Raw genomic sequence first — 14,458 nt, 5'->3', positions numbered from 1 at the left:
TGGTATTTCCTCCGACACATTGGTGCGGCTGGCTTCCGGGTTAAGTGGGCATTGTGTCAAGAAGCAGTGCGGCTAGGCTGGGTTGTGTTTCGGAGGACGTACTTGTGACTTATTATGTGACTTGTTAAGCACATTTTTACTCCTGAACTTATTTAGGTTTGCCATAACAAATGGGTTTAATACTTGACTCAAGACATTTCAGCTTTTCATTAGTAAACTTCATTCCACTTTGACATTATAGGTATTGTGTGTAGGCCAGTAACACATCTCAATTTAATCCATTTAACATTCAGGCTGTAACAACAGCATAATGTGAAACAAAGTAAAGTGGTGTGAACCCTTTCTGAAGACACTGTAAAGGCAACAATAATAAAATACTGCGTTTGAAGAATTAGCACAACGGGTAGTAAACTCTAATCTACCGTCTGATCCAATGTCCAAAGTACATCTGAATCAAGTTGAGCGGTCAGAGCAGAACTGGTCTGCTATCTGTGGCTGAGAGAGGTGACAATAGAAACCTCAAGTCCAGAGCCATGGAAGAAGAAAATCATTTGGGGAAACCTTTGGAAGAGAGGAGAGGGGTGAGTCAATGACATTACGTTGTAATGAACAGCCCAAAATGATGTTATGTTGTATACTTTGATGTTGGATTTTATGATTTTTTTTAAAACATTTTTTTTATTATGCTTAGTACATGGATAGTATGTTACTAAATAGGAACATAACTACTGCATGAAAAGTGTTAGCAATAAGGTAGGAAATGTGTGGTTATTTCCAGATTATTGTGAGAATTCCTACAGTATCACATTTTAAGGTATGACCCAGGTGCAGACAGTGTTGAAGAAACTAAAGCTTATTCTTTAAACAGGGGCAGGCAAACGACAGGTCAAGGCAGGTAGGGGTCAATAATCCAGAGACGGTGTAAGGCAGCGGAACAGCAGGCAGGCTCAGGTCAGGTCAGGTAGGGGTCAATAATCCAGAGACGGTGTAAGGCAGCGGAACAGCAGGCAGGCTCAGGTCAGGTCAGGCAGAGGTCAAAACCAGGAAACTAGAAAACAGGGACTATACTGTAGCAAAGACAGCAGCAAGGAAAACCGCTGGTAGGTTTGAACGAACAAAACGAACTAGCACAGACAGACAGAAAACACAGGTATAAATACCCAGGGGATAATGAGGAAGATGGGTGACACCTGGAGGGGGTTGGAGACTATAGTGTCACGCCCTGATGTCCTTGTATGTTCTCCTTTTACGTGACAGAAGCTGACTGTTGTCCTGACGTTGGCTACCCTCATATCTGCCTTTGGATCATCCTTCCAGTATGGATACAACGTGGCTGTGATCAACTCTCCATCTCTGGTAATTTATACCACACTGAATTTATCTGAAGAAAAAAAAAAATGAAATAATACATTCATTTCAATACAATCTATTTCCCTGAATAAACTGCACTGAAACTTCACATTTCTACCTATTGTATTTGGGCTAAATTGAATTGAATTGTTGTGTTCAAACGTAATCTATTTTTGTAAAAAAAAAAGAGTTATTTTGACCTTAATGGGACTTCCTGTATAAATACAAGTTAAATACAATAAAATCTGTCTTTGTCCAGTTCATACGGCAGTTCTACAACACTACCTACGTGGAACGTTATGGCCGACCTATGGAGGACAGCTTCCTCACCCTCCTGTGGTCCCTGTCTGTCTCCATGTATCCTCTGGGAGGGTTATTTGGCTCACTGATGGTGGCCCCGCTCGTCAACAAACTAGGAAGGTAATGACTGGTTATTAAAAGATGTATTAACTGTCTATACACCCAATAAGTATCCGTTTATAAACTAAAAAACAACTGGAATAGGCTTGTAAATGATCTATTGAAATTCAGAAAACAGACATACTATAGCTAGCTTTAATCATCATGAAATACTATTTTTTTGTTTATCTCTAATGAAAATTTGTCTGACAGGAAAGGCACCCTCCTCTTCAATAACATCTTCTCCGTTGTTCCTGCTGTGATGATGGGAGTGAGCGAAATCGCTAAGTCGTATGAGATCATCATCGTGGCTAGGGTTATAGTGGGGATCTGCGCAGGTCAGCAAAAAAACTCTATCACACTAATTTTGATCACATTTAATGGACAGAAAAGTTTGTATGTCTTATCTCATTTAATATTTTCTTATCTTTCCAACTTTTATTCAAGAACAACATATACAGTGAGGGAAAAAAGTATTTGATCCCCTGCCGATTTTGTACGTTTGCTTGGCGATGGTCTTGTAGCCCATTCCAGCCTTGTGTAGGTCTACAATCTTGTCCCTGACATCCTTGGAGAGCTCTTTGGTCTTGGCCATGGTGGAGAGTTTGGAATCTGATTGATTAATTGCTTCTGTGGACAAGTGTCTTTTATACAGGTAACAAACTGAGATTAGGAGCACTCCCTTTAAGAGTGTGCTCCTAATCTCAGCTCGTTACCTGTATAAAAGACACCTGGGAGCCAGAAATCTTTCTGATTGAGAGGGGGTCAAATACTTATTTCCCTCATTAAAATGTAAATCAATTCATAACATTTTTGACATGAGTTTTTCTGGATTTTTTAAATTGTTATTCTGTCTCTCACTGTTCAAATAACCCTACCATTCAAATTATAGACGGATCATTTCTTTATCAGTGGGCAAACGTACAAAATCAGCAGGGGATCAAATACTTTTTTCCCTCACTGTACTTCGAATTCGTAGCTATATGTATATGAACTGTGTCAGTTTCTGATTAAACTTGATTAATAACGGCAATCTTCCAAGGCTCCCGAGTGGCGCAGCTGTCTAAGGCACTGCATCTCAGTGCTAGATGCGTCACTCCAGACCCTGGTTCGATCTCGGGCTGTATCACAACTGGCAGTGATTGTCTGGGTTAGGAGAGTGTTTGGCCGGGGTAGGCCGTCATTGTAAAATAAGAATTTGTTCTTAACTGACTTTCCTAGTTAAATAAAGGTTAAATAAAAACAATTACCTTATTTATTGATCAATGAGATGCTAATTGAAAATGGAGCCTGTAGCCTGATGCATTCTCTGTCGTCACCCTTCCTCTAGGTCTTTCGTCCAACGTGGTGCCTATGTACCTGGGTGAACTCTCTCCTAAGAACCTGAGAGGAGCGATCGGCGTCGTGCCTCAACTCTTCATCACCATTGGAATCCTCAGTGCACAGGTGTTAGGCATCAGGAGCATTCTGGGAAACAACACAGGTAGGGCAGCCTCGAGCAGATGTTCCACAAAATGTTCTGGTACACAACGCCACATTGATATCAGGGAATTCTGGGGGACCGCGACTAATTGAAAAGTCGCGTTTTTAATGTCACACAGGCCTACCCAACACCACCCAACCCAACCTCAAGTTTGGAAACCGCCGGCCTAGCGGTTAGAGAGGTTGACTTGTAGCTGGAGAGTTTGTGGCTCAATAAGGTGTGTGTGTCCTGTCCTCTCCCCAGGCTGGCCTCTCATGCTGGGTCTAACAGGTATCCCTGCCCTGGTAGAGCTGTTGCTGCTGCCGTTCTTCCCAGAGAGCCCCAGGTACATGCTGATCCAGAAAGGAGACGACAAGACCGCCCGGAGAGGTAACACACCTGATATTTAATTTCAATTGCCATTTTCACAGACAGAGAGACAGACACAGAGAGACAGAGACAGAGACAGAGACAGAGACAGAGAGACAGAGACAGAGAGAGAGAGAGAGAGAGAGAGAGAGAGAGAGAGAGAGAGAGAGAGAAAAAAGCGGCAGGTAGCGTTGGGCCAGTTACCAAAATGTCGCTGATTGGAATCCCCAAGTCGACTAGGTGAAAGATCTGCCAATTTGTCCTTGAGCAAGGGGGGGAGGGGGGTGGGGTAGATAAATAATGCTTGGTTGGTTGATTGACTGACTGATTGATGAGGAGGTTGTGCGTTCCTCTCCCTCAGCGCTGCAGCGTCTACGAGGCTGGGAGGATGTGGACAGAGAGATGGATGAGATGAGACTTGAGCACCAATCAGAACAAGCCGAGGGCCGCCTGTCCGTCCTCAACCTCCTGTCCCTCCGCTCCCTGCGCTGGCAGCTCATCTCCATCGTAGCCATGAACATGGGTCAACAGCTGTCTGGGATTAACGCGGTAAAACATGTGTATGAGACCAGAAGACCGGAGCTAATGGCTTTAGATCAGCGGGCTAACACAGTCAAATGTGTACGAACACGAGCAGCTGTCTGGGGATCAATGAGGTAAGGTGTAACCATAGAGATGTACAGAGAACTCTAGTGGCCAAAAGCCTGTTTTAGCATGGGCAGGGCCATTCAGGACTTTCACCATTTTGAAGTAGTCAATTGGGTGGGACAGCCTATGGTTTAAGGATCACATAATTCCATCAAGGGCACCAGGAGGGATCAGCCAATTAATTATACTTGTGCGAAAACATTCCATAACTGCAGGTGGCAGTAAATAACCAACTTTGGCCTTATACCTGTTCAAACTACGCCCTCCAGATGACAGTATGCACCCTTTCAGTTTGTTTACCAACTCATAGAAGTAGAAGAAGAAAATAAACTACTTCAAAATGGAGATGGCCTCAATGGCGCTGCCTGCGCTCTCACTGTCCCTAATGGGACAGATACAACGATGCAATCTCTATACGTCTCTGTGTGTAACCAACCGGGATTCAAACCCAGGTTTCCTGAGTACTACAAGACAGTGTTATCCCGCTGAGCTAATGCTAAGGTAAGCTACCGCAAGGGAGCTAACGCAAGTCTTCAGGTCTGGGACAAGTTTATTCCTCACACAAGCTTGGTCCCCTGAACCATCTGCGTTACAGATCCACTAATGTTGATTCTACACTGAATATTATATGGATCGGATGACCCTCTAGTGGGAGAAATCATTATTTTGGCTAGGGTTGCAAAATTCCGGTAACTTTCCCAAAAGTCACAGGTTTTCCATAAATCCTGGATGGAAGATTCCCTGAATTGGGAGGGAATAAGCCAGGAATCCGGAATCCTCCAACCAGGATTTTTGGAAAACCTGTGAATTTTAAAGTTCCCAGAACCCTAATTTTGACACGAAATGATCTGAAACTAGAACCCTGTCTCTCGTCTCCTCAGATATACTACTATGCTGACAGTATCTACAGCTCAGCGGGAGTCAAGGAGAGTCACATCCAATACGTCACAGTTGGAACTGGGGCTGTCAATGTCTTCATGACTATCACTGCGGTACGAAATACCCTCTCTCCAGTCTCCAACACTGTACTTAAGGGCTCTGTTCAATTCAACACACATTTGAAGTACTGTAGAAACATAAGGCTGGGTTTACACAGGCAGCACAATTCTGATCTTTTGCCCAAATATTGACAAAAGAGATGATCTGATTGGCCAAAAGACTAATTAGTGGGAAAATATCAGAATTGGGCTTCCTGTGTAATGCAGCCATCGACTCACAAGAAAATGCTTCCTGTTTTCAGGAGTCACCTTCGACCTTTCCTTCATGTTTGTGAGTGTGGTTCAACAGGTGTTCATTGTGGAGGCCGCAGGCAGGAGGCTGCTTCTCCTCATTGGGTTTGGGATCTGCTGTGTGTCCTGTGCTCTCCTCACTGTGGCACTCACCTTCCAGGTAAGCTACACTGCATCCAAATCACACCCGTTTCCCTTCATAGTGCCCTACTTTGGACTAAAGCCATTGGGTCTGGTCCAAAGTATGTAACGCGGGTCGTATAAAGGGGACCAAGGCGCAGTGTGTATCGTGCTCATATTTACTTTTAATGAATACACTTTAACAAAACAACAAAACGACCGATAACAGTTAGATCAGGTGACATACACTAAACAGAAAACAACTACCCACAAAACCCAGGAAGAAAAACCCCTACTTAAATATGATCTCCAATCAGAGGCAACGAGGATCAGCTGCCTCCAATTGGAGACCAACCCAAACAACCCCAACATAGAAATAGAAAAACTAGAACTTAAACATAGAAATAGAAAACATAGAAAAACCCAAAATACCCCCTGTCACGCCCTGACCTACTCTACTATAGAAAATGACATCTTACTAGGGTCAGGACGTGACAAAGTAGTGCACACTATGATCAATAGTAGTGCACTAGGCATATATAGTAAATCTGGTGTCGTTAACACCTGCCAAACACTACAAGCTAAAACTCCAACTCACATAACACCAGCCAAACACTACAACAGCCAAATGCTACAAGCTATAACTACAACTCCCATAACACCAGCCAAACACTACAACAGCCAAACGCTACAAGCTATAACTACAACTCCCATAACACCAGCCAAACACTACAACAGCCAAACGCTACAAGCTATAACTACAACTCCCATAACACCAGCCAAACACTACAGGCTTAAACTACAACTCCCATAACACCAGCCAAACACTACAACAGCCAAACACTACAAGCTATAACTACATCTCCCACAACACCAGACAAACACTACAATCTAGAACGTCAACTCCCATAACACCAGCCAAACACTACAAGCTAAAACTCCAACTCAATATCCCCTAAAGCCTTTAGTGTGAATGCTTTATTGCACCTGCAGTGAATACTGGTAACATGATACTTAGTTTACAGAATTATAGTCCCATAAATCAGGTATCCACCAGTTGGCACAGGACCAGACTGAGCTGAGGGCCTAAGACTTCAACCCTGGGAGCAGTGGTGGAGGGGATCTACTAGAGTAGGGATCAGTGGTGGAAGGATTCTACTGTGGCTGGGATCAGTGGTGGAGGGGATCTACTGGGGATGGGATTTAAAGAGAAATGTAGAGAGATATATAGAGTTATAGAGAGTTATAGAGAGAGTATATAGAGATATATAGAGAGATATAGAGATATGTAGAGTTATAGAGAGATATATAGAGTTATAGAGAGATATAGAGATATGTAGAGTTATAGAGATATATATAGAGTTATAGAGATATATATAGAGTTATAGAGAGATATAGAGAGTTATAGAGAGATATATAGAGTTATAGGAGAGATATGTAGAGTTATAGAGAGATATATAGAAATATAGAGAGATATAGAGAGATAGAGAGAGTTATAGAGAGATATAGAGAGTTATATAGAGTTATAGAGAAATATAGAGATATGTAGAGTTATAGAGATATATATAGAGTTATAGAGAGATATAGAGAGTTATAGAGAGATATAGAGAGTTATAGAGAGATATATAGAGTTATAGAGAGATATAGAGAGATATGTAGAGTTATAGAGAGATATATAGAGAGATATAGAGAGATATAGAGAGAGTTATAGAGAGATATAGAGAGTTATATAGAGTTATAGAGAAATATAGAGATATATAGAGATATATAGAGTATATATAGAGTTATAGAGAGATATATAGAGATATAGAGATATATATAGAGATATAGAGAGATATCGAGAGTTATAGAGAGATACAGAGAGTTATAGAGAGATTTAGAGAGTTGTAGAGAGATATATAGAGTTATAGAGAGATATATAGAGATATAGAGAGATATATAGAGATATATAGAGATATCGAGAGTTATAGAGAGATACAGAGAGTTATAGAGAGTTATAGAGAGTTGTAGAGAGATATATAGAGTTATAGAGAGATATATAGAGATATAGAGAGATATATAGAGATATCGAGAGTTATAGAGAGATACAGAGAGTTATAGAGAGATATAGAGAGTTGTAGAGAGATATATAGAGAGATGTAGAGAGATATAGAGAGTTATAGAGAGAACGAGGAAGTGAACAGCTGTAAATACAGCTGGTTTATGATAACATCCCCAGTTCTGTTGACACACAGGAGAGTACGGAGTGGATGCCCTATGTCAGCATCGCCTGTGTCATCGTCTATGTTGTTGGACACGCCGTCGGACCCAGTAAGTCAACCTCATCTGTGGTCAGACACTGTAATGGTTTGAGTATTTCAATGCCTTTTAAACATGCGATATGCAGTATAATAACATGTCAAAAACATGTAATTACATAATGTCAGGTTCTGGTGCGTATAGAATACATACCGTCTATACTTTAGCATTAGTCATAGACCACGTGTCTGTTCCTATAAATCCTATTCCCAGTGAGTACAGAGATGATGTTGTTCAAACATAAATATCTCACTAGTCTCTAACGTAGACCTGTCGCTAGTCTCTAACGTAGACCTGTCGCTAGTCTCTAACATAGACATGTCACTAGTCTCTAACGTAGACATGTCGCTAGTCTCTAACATAGACATGTCACCAGTCTCTAACATAGACATCTCACTAGTCTCTAACGTAGACATGTCACTAGTCTCTAACATAGACATGTCACTAGTCTCTAACATAGACATCTCACTAGTCTCTAACATAGACATGTCACTAGTCTCTAACATAGACATCTCACTAGTCTCTAACATAGACATCTCACTAGTCTCTAACGTAGACCTGTCACTAGTCTCTAACGTAGAAATCTCACTAGTCTCTAATGTAGACCTGTCACCAGTCTCTAACGTAGAAATCTCACTAGTCTCTAATGTAGACCTGTCGCTAGTCTCTAACGTAGAAATCTCATTAGTCTCTAACGTAGAAATCTCATTAGTCTCTAACGTAGACCTGTCACCAGTCTCTAACGTAGAAATCTCATTAGTCTCTAACGTAGAAATCTCATTAGTCTCTAACGTAGACCTGTCACCAGTCTCTAACGTAGAAATCTCATTAGTCTCTAACGTAGAAATCTCATTAGTCTCTAACGTAGAAATCTCATTAGTCTCTAACGTAGACCTGTCGCTAGTCTCTAACGTAGACCTGTCACCAGTCTCTAACGTAGAAATCTCACTAGTCTCTAACGTAGAAATCTCACTAGTCTCTAACGTAGACCTGTCACCAGTCTCTAACATAGACATGTAACTAATCTCTAACGTAGACCTGTCACTAGTCTCTAATGTAGACCTCTCCCTAGTCTCTAACATAGACCTCTCACTAGTCTCTAACGTAGACCTCTCCCTAGTCTTTAACGTAGACCTCTCACTAGTCTCGGAATCCTGACCCTAGGCAACAGCAGGGACTATGGTCTGTTTCCTCTTTACAAATAACGAGGCAGACATGCCAGAGCATTGTGATTGGAAACCAAAGTTTGCAGGCAAAACCTTTGCATTAGTTTTATTGAAGGTAGTTGATGCAAACTAGCCACTTCAGAAATACACCCATTAAAAATAACCTCCCTAATCTCTATCTTGCTAGCTACTGTTTTGTGTTTATGGGGTATGAAGAAGCGGATAAGGCAGTGACGTACTTCCTCTACGCCAAACTGACGTTCTGTTTCGTACAGACGTGTTAAGCCGGAACATTGCAACATTGTGGGAGGCAATCCGGATGTCTAACCTCTGACCTCTGTCCCAAGGTACTATTCCCTACGTGGTGACCACAGAGATGTTCCGCCAGTCGTCCAGACCAGCAGCCTTCATGGTGGCAGGGTCGATCCACTGGCTGTCCAACTTCACTGTGGGACTGGTGTTCCCCTTCATGGAGGTCAGTGTTCCAAGCAGGAAAGAAGCCATTTTGATGTCAACAAACAGAGATTCTGAATATATTGTTCATAGTAAAACAAGCCATTTTGATGTCAACAAAGAGAGATTCTGGATATTTTGTTCATAGTAAAACAAGCCATTTTGATGTCCACAAGAATCTCAGTAGTGTTTTCGGACTATTTGTATGTATTTGTATTTATTATGGATCCCCAGTAGCTGCTGTCTCTTCCTGACGTCCAGTAAAAATTAAGGCAGTAATATACATTATAATAAAAATGTTAAACATTCAAATACGTTTTACAACAGATTTCACAATACATTAAGTGTGTTCCCTCAGGCCACTACTCTACTACTACACACTATCCAGGTGTGCGTGTGTGTATTGTGTGTATGTTATGTCAATACATACAGGAGTCAACCTCTATTGTTTCACCGAGTCGTGGCTGAACGACAACATTAATAACACTCTATCGGCAGGATAGAACAGCAGCCTCTGGTAAGACACAGGGCGGGGACCTATGTATATTTGTAAACAACAGCTGGTTGTTCTCATGATAAGCTGTAGACCACACTATCTACCTAGAGAGTTTTCATCTGTATTTTTTGTATCTGTCTACATACCACAACAGACCGATGCTGGCACTAAAACCGCACCAATGAGCTGTATACCGCCATAAGCAAAGAGAGGCAGCGCTCCTAGTGGCCAGGGACTTAAATGCAGGGAAACTTAAATCAGTTTTACCTCAATTCTATCAGCATGTTAAATGTGCAACCAGAGGGGAAAGCATTCTAGACCACCTTTACTCCACACACCGAGATGTATACAAAGCTCTCCCTTGCCCTCCATTTGGCAAATCTGACCATAATTCTATCCTCTTGATTCCTGTTTGCAAGCTAAAATTAAAGCAGGAAGCACCAGTGACTCGGTCTATAAAAAAGTGGTCAGATGAAGCAGATGCTACATAAATGTTTTGCTTGCACAGACTGGAATATGTTCTGGGTTTCTTCCGATGGCATTGAGGAGTACACCACATCAGTCACTGGCTTCATCAATAAGTGCATTGATGACGTCGTCCCCACAGTGACCGTACGTACATACCCCAACCAGAAGCCATGGATTACAGGCAACATTCGCACTGAGCTAAAGGGTAGAGCTGCCGCTTTCAAGAACTCTAACCCGGAAGCTTATAAGAAATCCCGCTATGCCCTCCGGCGAACCATCAAACAAGCAAGGCGTCAATACGGGACTAAGATCGAATCGTAGTACACCGGCTCCAATGCTCATCGGATGTGGCAGGGCTTGCAAACTATTACAGACTACAAAGGGAAGCACAGATGAGAGCTGCCCAGTAACACAAGCCTACCAGACGAGCTAAATAACTTCTATGCTTGCTTCGAGGGAAGTAACACTGAAACATGCAATGAGAGCATCAGCTGTTCCGGACGACTGTGTGATCACACACTCCGCAGCCGATGTGAGTAAGACCTTTAAACAGGTCAACATTCACAAGGCCGCAGGGCCAGACGGATTACCAGGACGTGTACTCCGAGCATGCGCTGTCTTCACCGACAATTTTCAACCATTCCCTGTCTGAGTCTGTAATACCAACATGTTTAAAGCAGACCACCATAGTCCCTGTGCCCAAGAACACTATGGTAACCTGCCTAAATGACTACCGACCCGTTGCACTCACGTCTGTAGCCATGAAATGCTTTGAAAGGTTGGTCATATCTCACATCAACACCATTATCCCAGAAACCCTAGACCAACTCCAATTTGCATACCGCCCCAACAGATCCACAGATGATGCAATCTCTATTGCACTCCACACTGCCCTTTCACACCTGGACAAAAGGAACACCTATGTGAGAATGCTATTCATTGACTACAGCTCAGCGTTCAACACCATAGTGCCCTCAAAGCTCATCACTAAGCTAAGCTAAGTGTTGCAGTGATTACACACTCTGTAGTGGTTGACGTGTATAGTGTTTAGTCATCCACATACATAGACACAAAGGCTTTACTTAGAGTCAGTTGTCATGACGTTGCCCTGTTGGGTGAGGTTTATGAGCCCGATAAATACCTTTCCCCCTTTTCTCTCCACTCTACAGAATGGACTCTTGGAAAGCCCTTTGTTAACATAGAGAGAGTATGGTAACATCAAAAGGTTGGGGAAAGGTACAATATTTCTGTAATCCAACCAGTTGAAAATATCCGTTGGTACTTAAAGAATATGATGTCAGATCAGTTGTCGTCTGAGACATTATTACTGACAGGATGACATAAACTGTATCTTGGAAAGTCTACACATTCTAGTTATCAGATTCACGTGGAATTGTTGTGCAATTTCAATGTTTAAATATGAAACTATTTGTGAAAAGATGAAATGTAATTTTAGCTTCTAAATGAGAGAATTGTTTTCATAAGTAAACTATGCTCACTCAGTGGCCACGCCCAAGCGAACAGACATTGGTTGAGAACTATGAAACACGTTCTTCTCTCGCCCAATACAAAAGCCCGTTGACGGAAGTCAACCTCATGTTCCCGACGATGTGAACATCGTCGGGAAACTATCTCTACCTACCCCTATCTCTACCTACCTACCTATGTCCGTCTCCAGAGAGACCCGAGCACCAATAGTTTCACCATGGGTACAGTACCGTAGAGTATATTCGTTATGTCCAGGAGTTGTGTGTGTGTGACCTGAATGTCTTCCTCTTTCTGTCTGTGTTTCTATATATCTATCTCTGCCCTCCAGAGTGGCCTGGGCTCCTACAGTTTCATCATCTTCTGCTTCATCTGCTTGGCGACTCTGTTCTACATCTGGCTGGTCGTCCCGGAGACCAAGAACAAGACTTTCCTGGAGATCAGCCAGATGTTCGCTTGCAGGAACCAGGTGGACATACAGGTGGGAAATGCTCCGTTGAAACCAGAGATCGGAGACGGCAGGGAAGATGATGCATTCAAGGTCACTGCCTTCTAAGGAGGAGGATTAAGGCCATTTAATTAAGGACTCTGTTTGAGAGAAGGAAAGGAGAAGAACAATAACAGGTTGTTCTATTTGAATGTTGACAGACTGGACTGGATCCACTTGGTGTAACCTGTATCTATTAAATTATACGGTCAATGCAGATGTTATTATGTCAATACCAAATCATTTCTGGGTAACAGGCGACTGCCTTGAATCAGCAATGAATCCCTTTGAAAGCGGCCTGTGTCAAAGTTGACTACAAAGTGTAAACAGGATAATTTTGGTCATAAAGTCAGTCTCGTCTAAAACGGAGTTTGGAACATCTGTGCATCACAACAGGAACATTAAGGTTGGGTTTTGATTTGACGATGTCCATTTGCCCAGTAACATGTGGTGAACAGCTGCGATGATTTCTCTCTATCCAATAGCATAGACAATGAGACAGACCTACCCAGCAGCTCCAACTTTGTTTACAAAAGACATGTCACACATTTGTTTACTTGAGAAATACTGCACCAAACACCTTCGATATAAAATTGCGCAACTAAAACAAGAAATCTGTAACACATTTTTACGTTTTGCCGAGGATGTTTTAGTTGCGCGATTTTACATCTAACGAAGGTGTTTGGTGCAGTATTTCTCTGTGACATGTTGTCTTTTGTAAACAAAGTCGGAGCTGCTGGGCAGGTCTGTATCATTGTCTATGCTATTGGATAGAGAGAAATCATCGCAGCTGTTCACCACATGTTACTGGGCAAATGGACATTGTCAAATCAAAACCCAACCTTAATGTTCCTGTTGTGATGCACAGATGTTCCAAACTCCGTTTTAGACGAGACTGACTTTATGACCAAAATTATCCTGTTTACACTTTGTAGTCAACTTTGACTGTTTAAAGGCCTGTTACCCAGAAATGATTTGGTATTGACATAACGTCTGTATTGGGCGTATAATTTAATAAATACAGATTACACCAAGAAGTCACAGTTCAGTTATCTTAGTTTCACTCTGAAGATTTTGAGGAAGTGAAATAGGCTTCCTACAGTATCTGATGAGGGACAAACATAATTAACCAAACGCGGAATCGGTCAGGAAACACACCTCTGTAACGGCTGTCTGGAAGAGGGAACCAAGGTGCAGCAGAGGATGTGTTCATCATTAGAATTTGAATTCAAAAAACAAGAGAACACTACAAAATGAACAAAAACGACAGCAAACAGTCCTGTTAGGAAAATACTCAAAACAGAAACAATTACCCACAAAACCCAAAGGAAAAACATGCTCCTTATGTGTGACTCCCAATCAGCAGCAACGAGCTTCAGCTGTGCCTGATTGGGAGCCACACACATGGCCCAAAACAAAGAAATACCAAAACATAGAAAAAGGAACATAGAACTCCCACCCAATGTAACACCCTGGCCTAACCAAAATAAAGAACAAAAAACCCCTCTCTATGGCCAGGGCGTTACAGCCTCTAAGACTATAAAGTAGTGCACTGGGCCTTTATTAGTCCTTATTTAGCAGACCGATAGTCTGTAGACCTGTTTACACCCCCTCCCCTGTAAGGCCCTTACTGTAATAGTTTTCCATTAAAATTGACATAAATTGCTTTTTAGCAACAACAACAAAAACTATTTCTCAAGGAAGAATTTTGCTAAGATTATCTGAGAGTGGTCTGAGCGGGGGAAAACTTTTTTAAAAAAACGAGCGATATTGGCAGACAGTTTTGGAACTGTGACATCACCAGGCAAGCCAAAACTCACTCCCGTATGCAAACAAGCTGATTAGAAGGTAGTGTGAAGATTATATTTTCAACCAGTAACTATCAGGAAATAACACTGATAAAAACATATATATATATTATTTTTTTTTTATCAAGAAACAGTGTTTCATCAGCTGTTGTACAATATGATACAGAACACAGAAAGAAAAACAGAAGTTTCACTGTACTGGGCTTTTAAATAATGTTTT

At 41.9% G+C, this 14,458-nt stretch overlaps 1 protein-coding gene across 1 annotated transcript; it reads left to right on the top strand.

Annotated features, from left to right (window-relative positions):
- Nucleotides 1–453: 453 nt before the first annotated feature.
- Nucleotides 454–12,783, top strand: slc2a5 (solute carrier family 2 member 5). Its single transcript, XM_014147482.2, has 12 exons — nucleotides 454–581; nucleotides 1,258–1,356; nucleotides 1,610–1,770; nucleotides 1,963–2,087; nucleotides 3,080–3,232; nucleotides 3,476–3,601; nucleotides 3,942–4,129; nucleotides 5,110–5,220; nucleotides 5,516–5,617; nucleotides 7,812–7,887; nucleotides 9,389–9,516; nucleotides 12,275–12,783. Exons 1-12 carry the CDS (start codon nucleotides 534–536, stop codon nucleotides 12,497–12,499), a joined length of 1,542 nt encoding a protein of 513 aa, XP_014002957.1. The 5' UTR covers nucleotides 454–533; the 3' UTR covers nucleotides 12,500–12,783.
- Nucleotides 12,784–14,458: the final 1,675 nt, after the last annotated feature.

This window comes from Salmo salar, chromosome ssa15 (genome assembly GCF_905237065.1).
Source record: "Salmo salar chromosome ssa15, Ssal_v3.1, whole genome shotgun sequence".
Classification (NCBI taxonomy): Eukaryota; Metazoa; Chordata; class Actinopteri; order Salmoniformes; family Salmonidae; genus Salmo; species Salmo salar.
The sequence above is the reverse complement of the archived record's forward strand: the minus strand, read 5'-3'. Positions and strand labels throughout refer to the sequence as shown.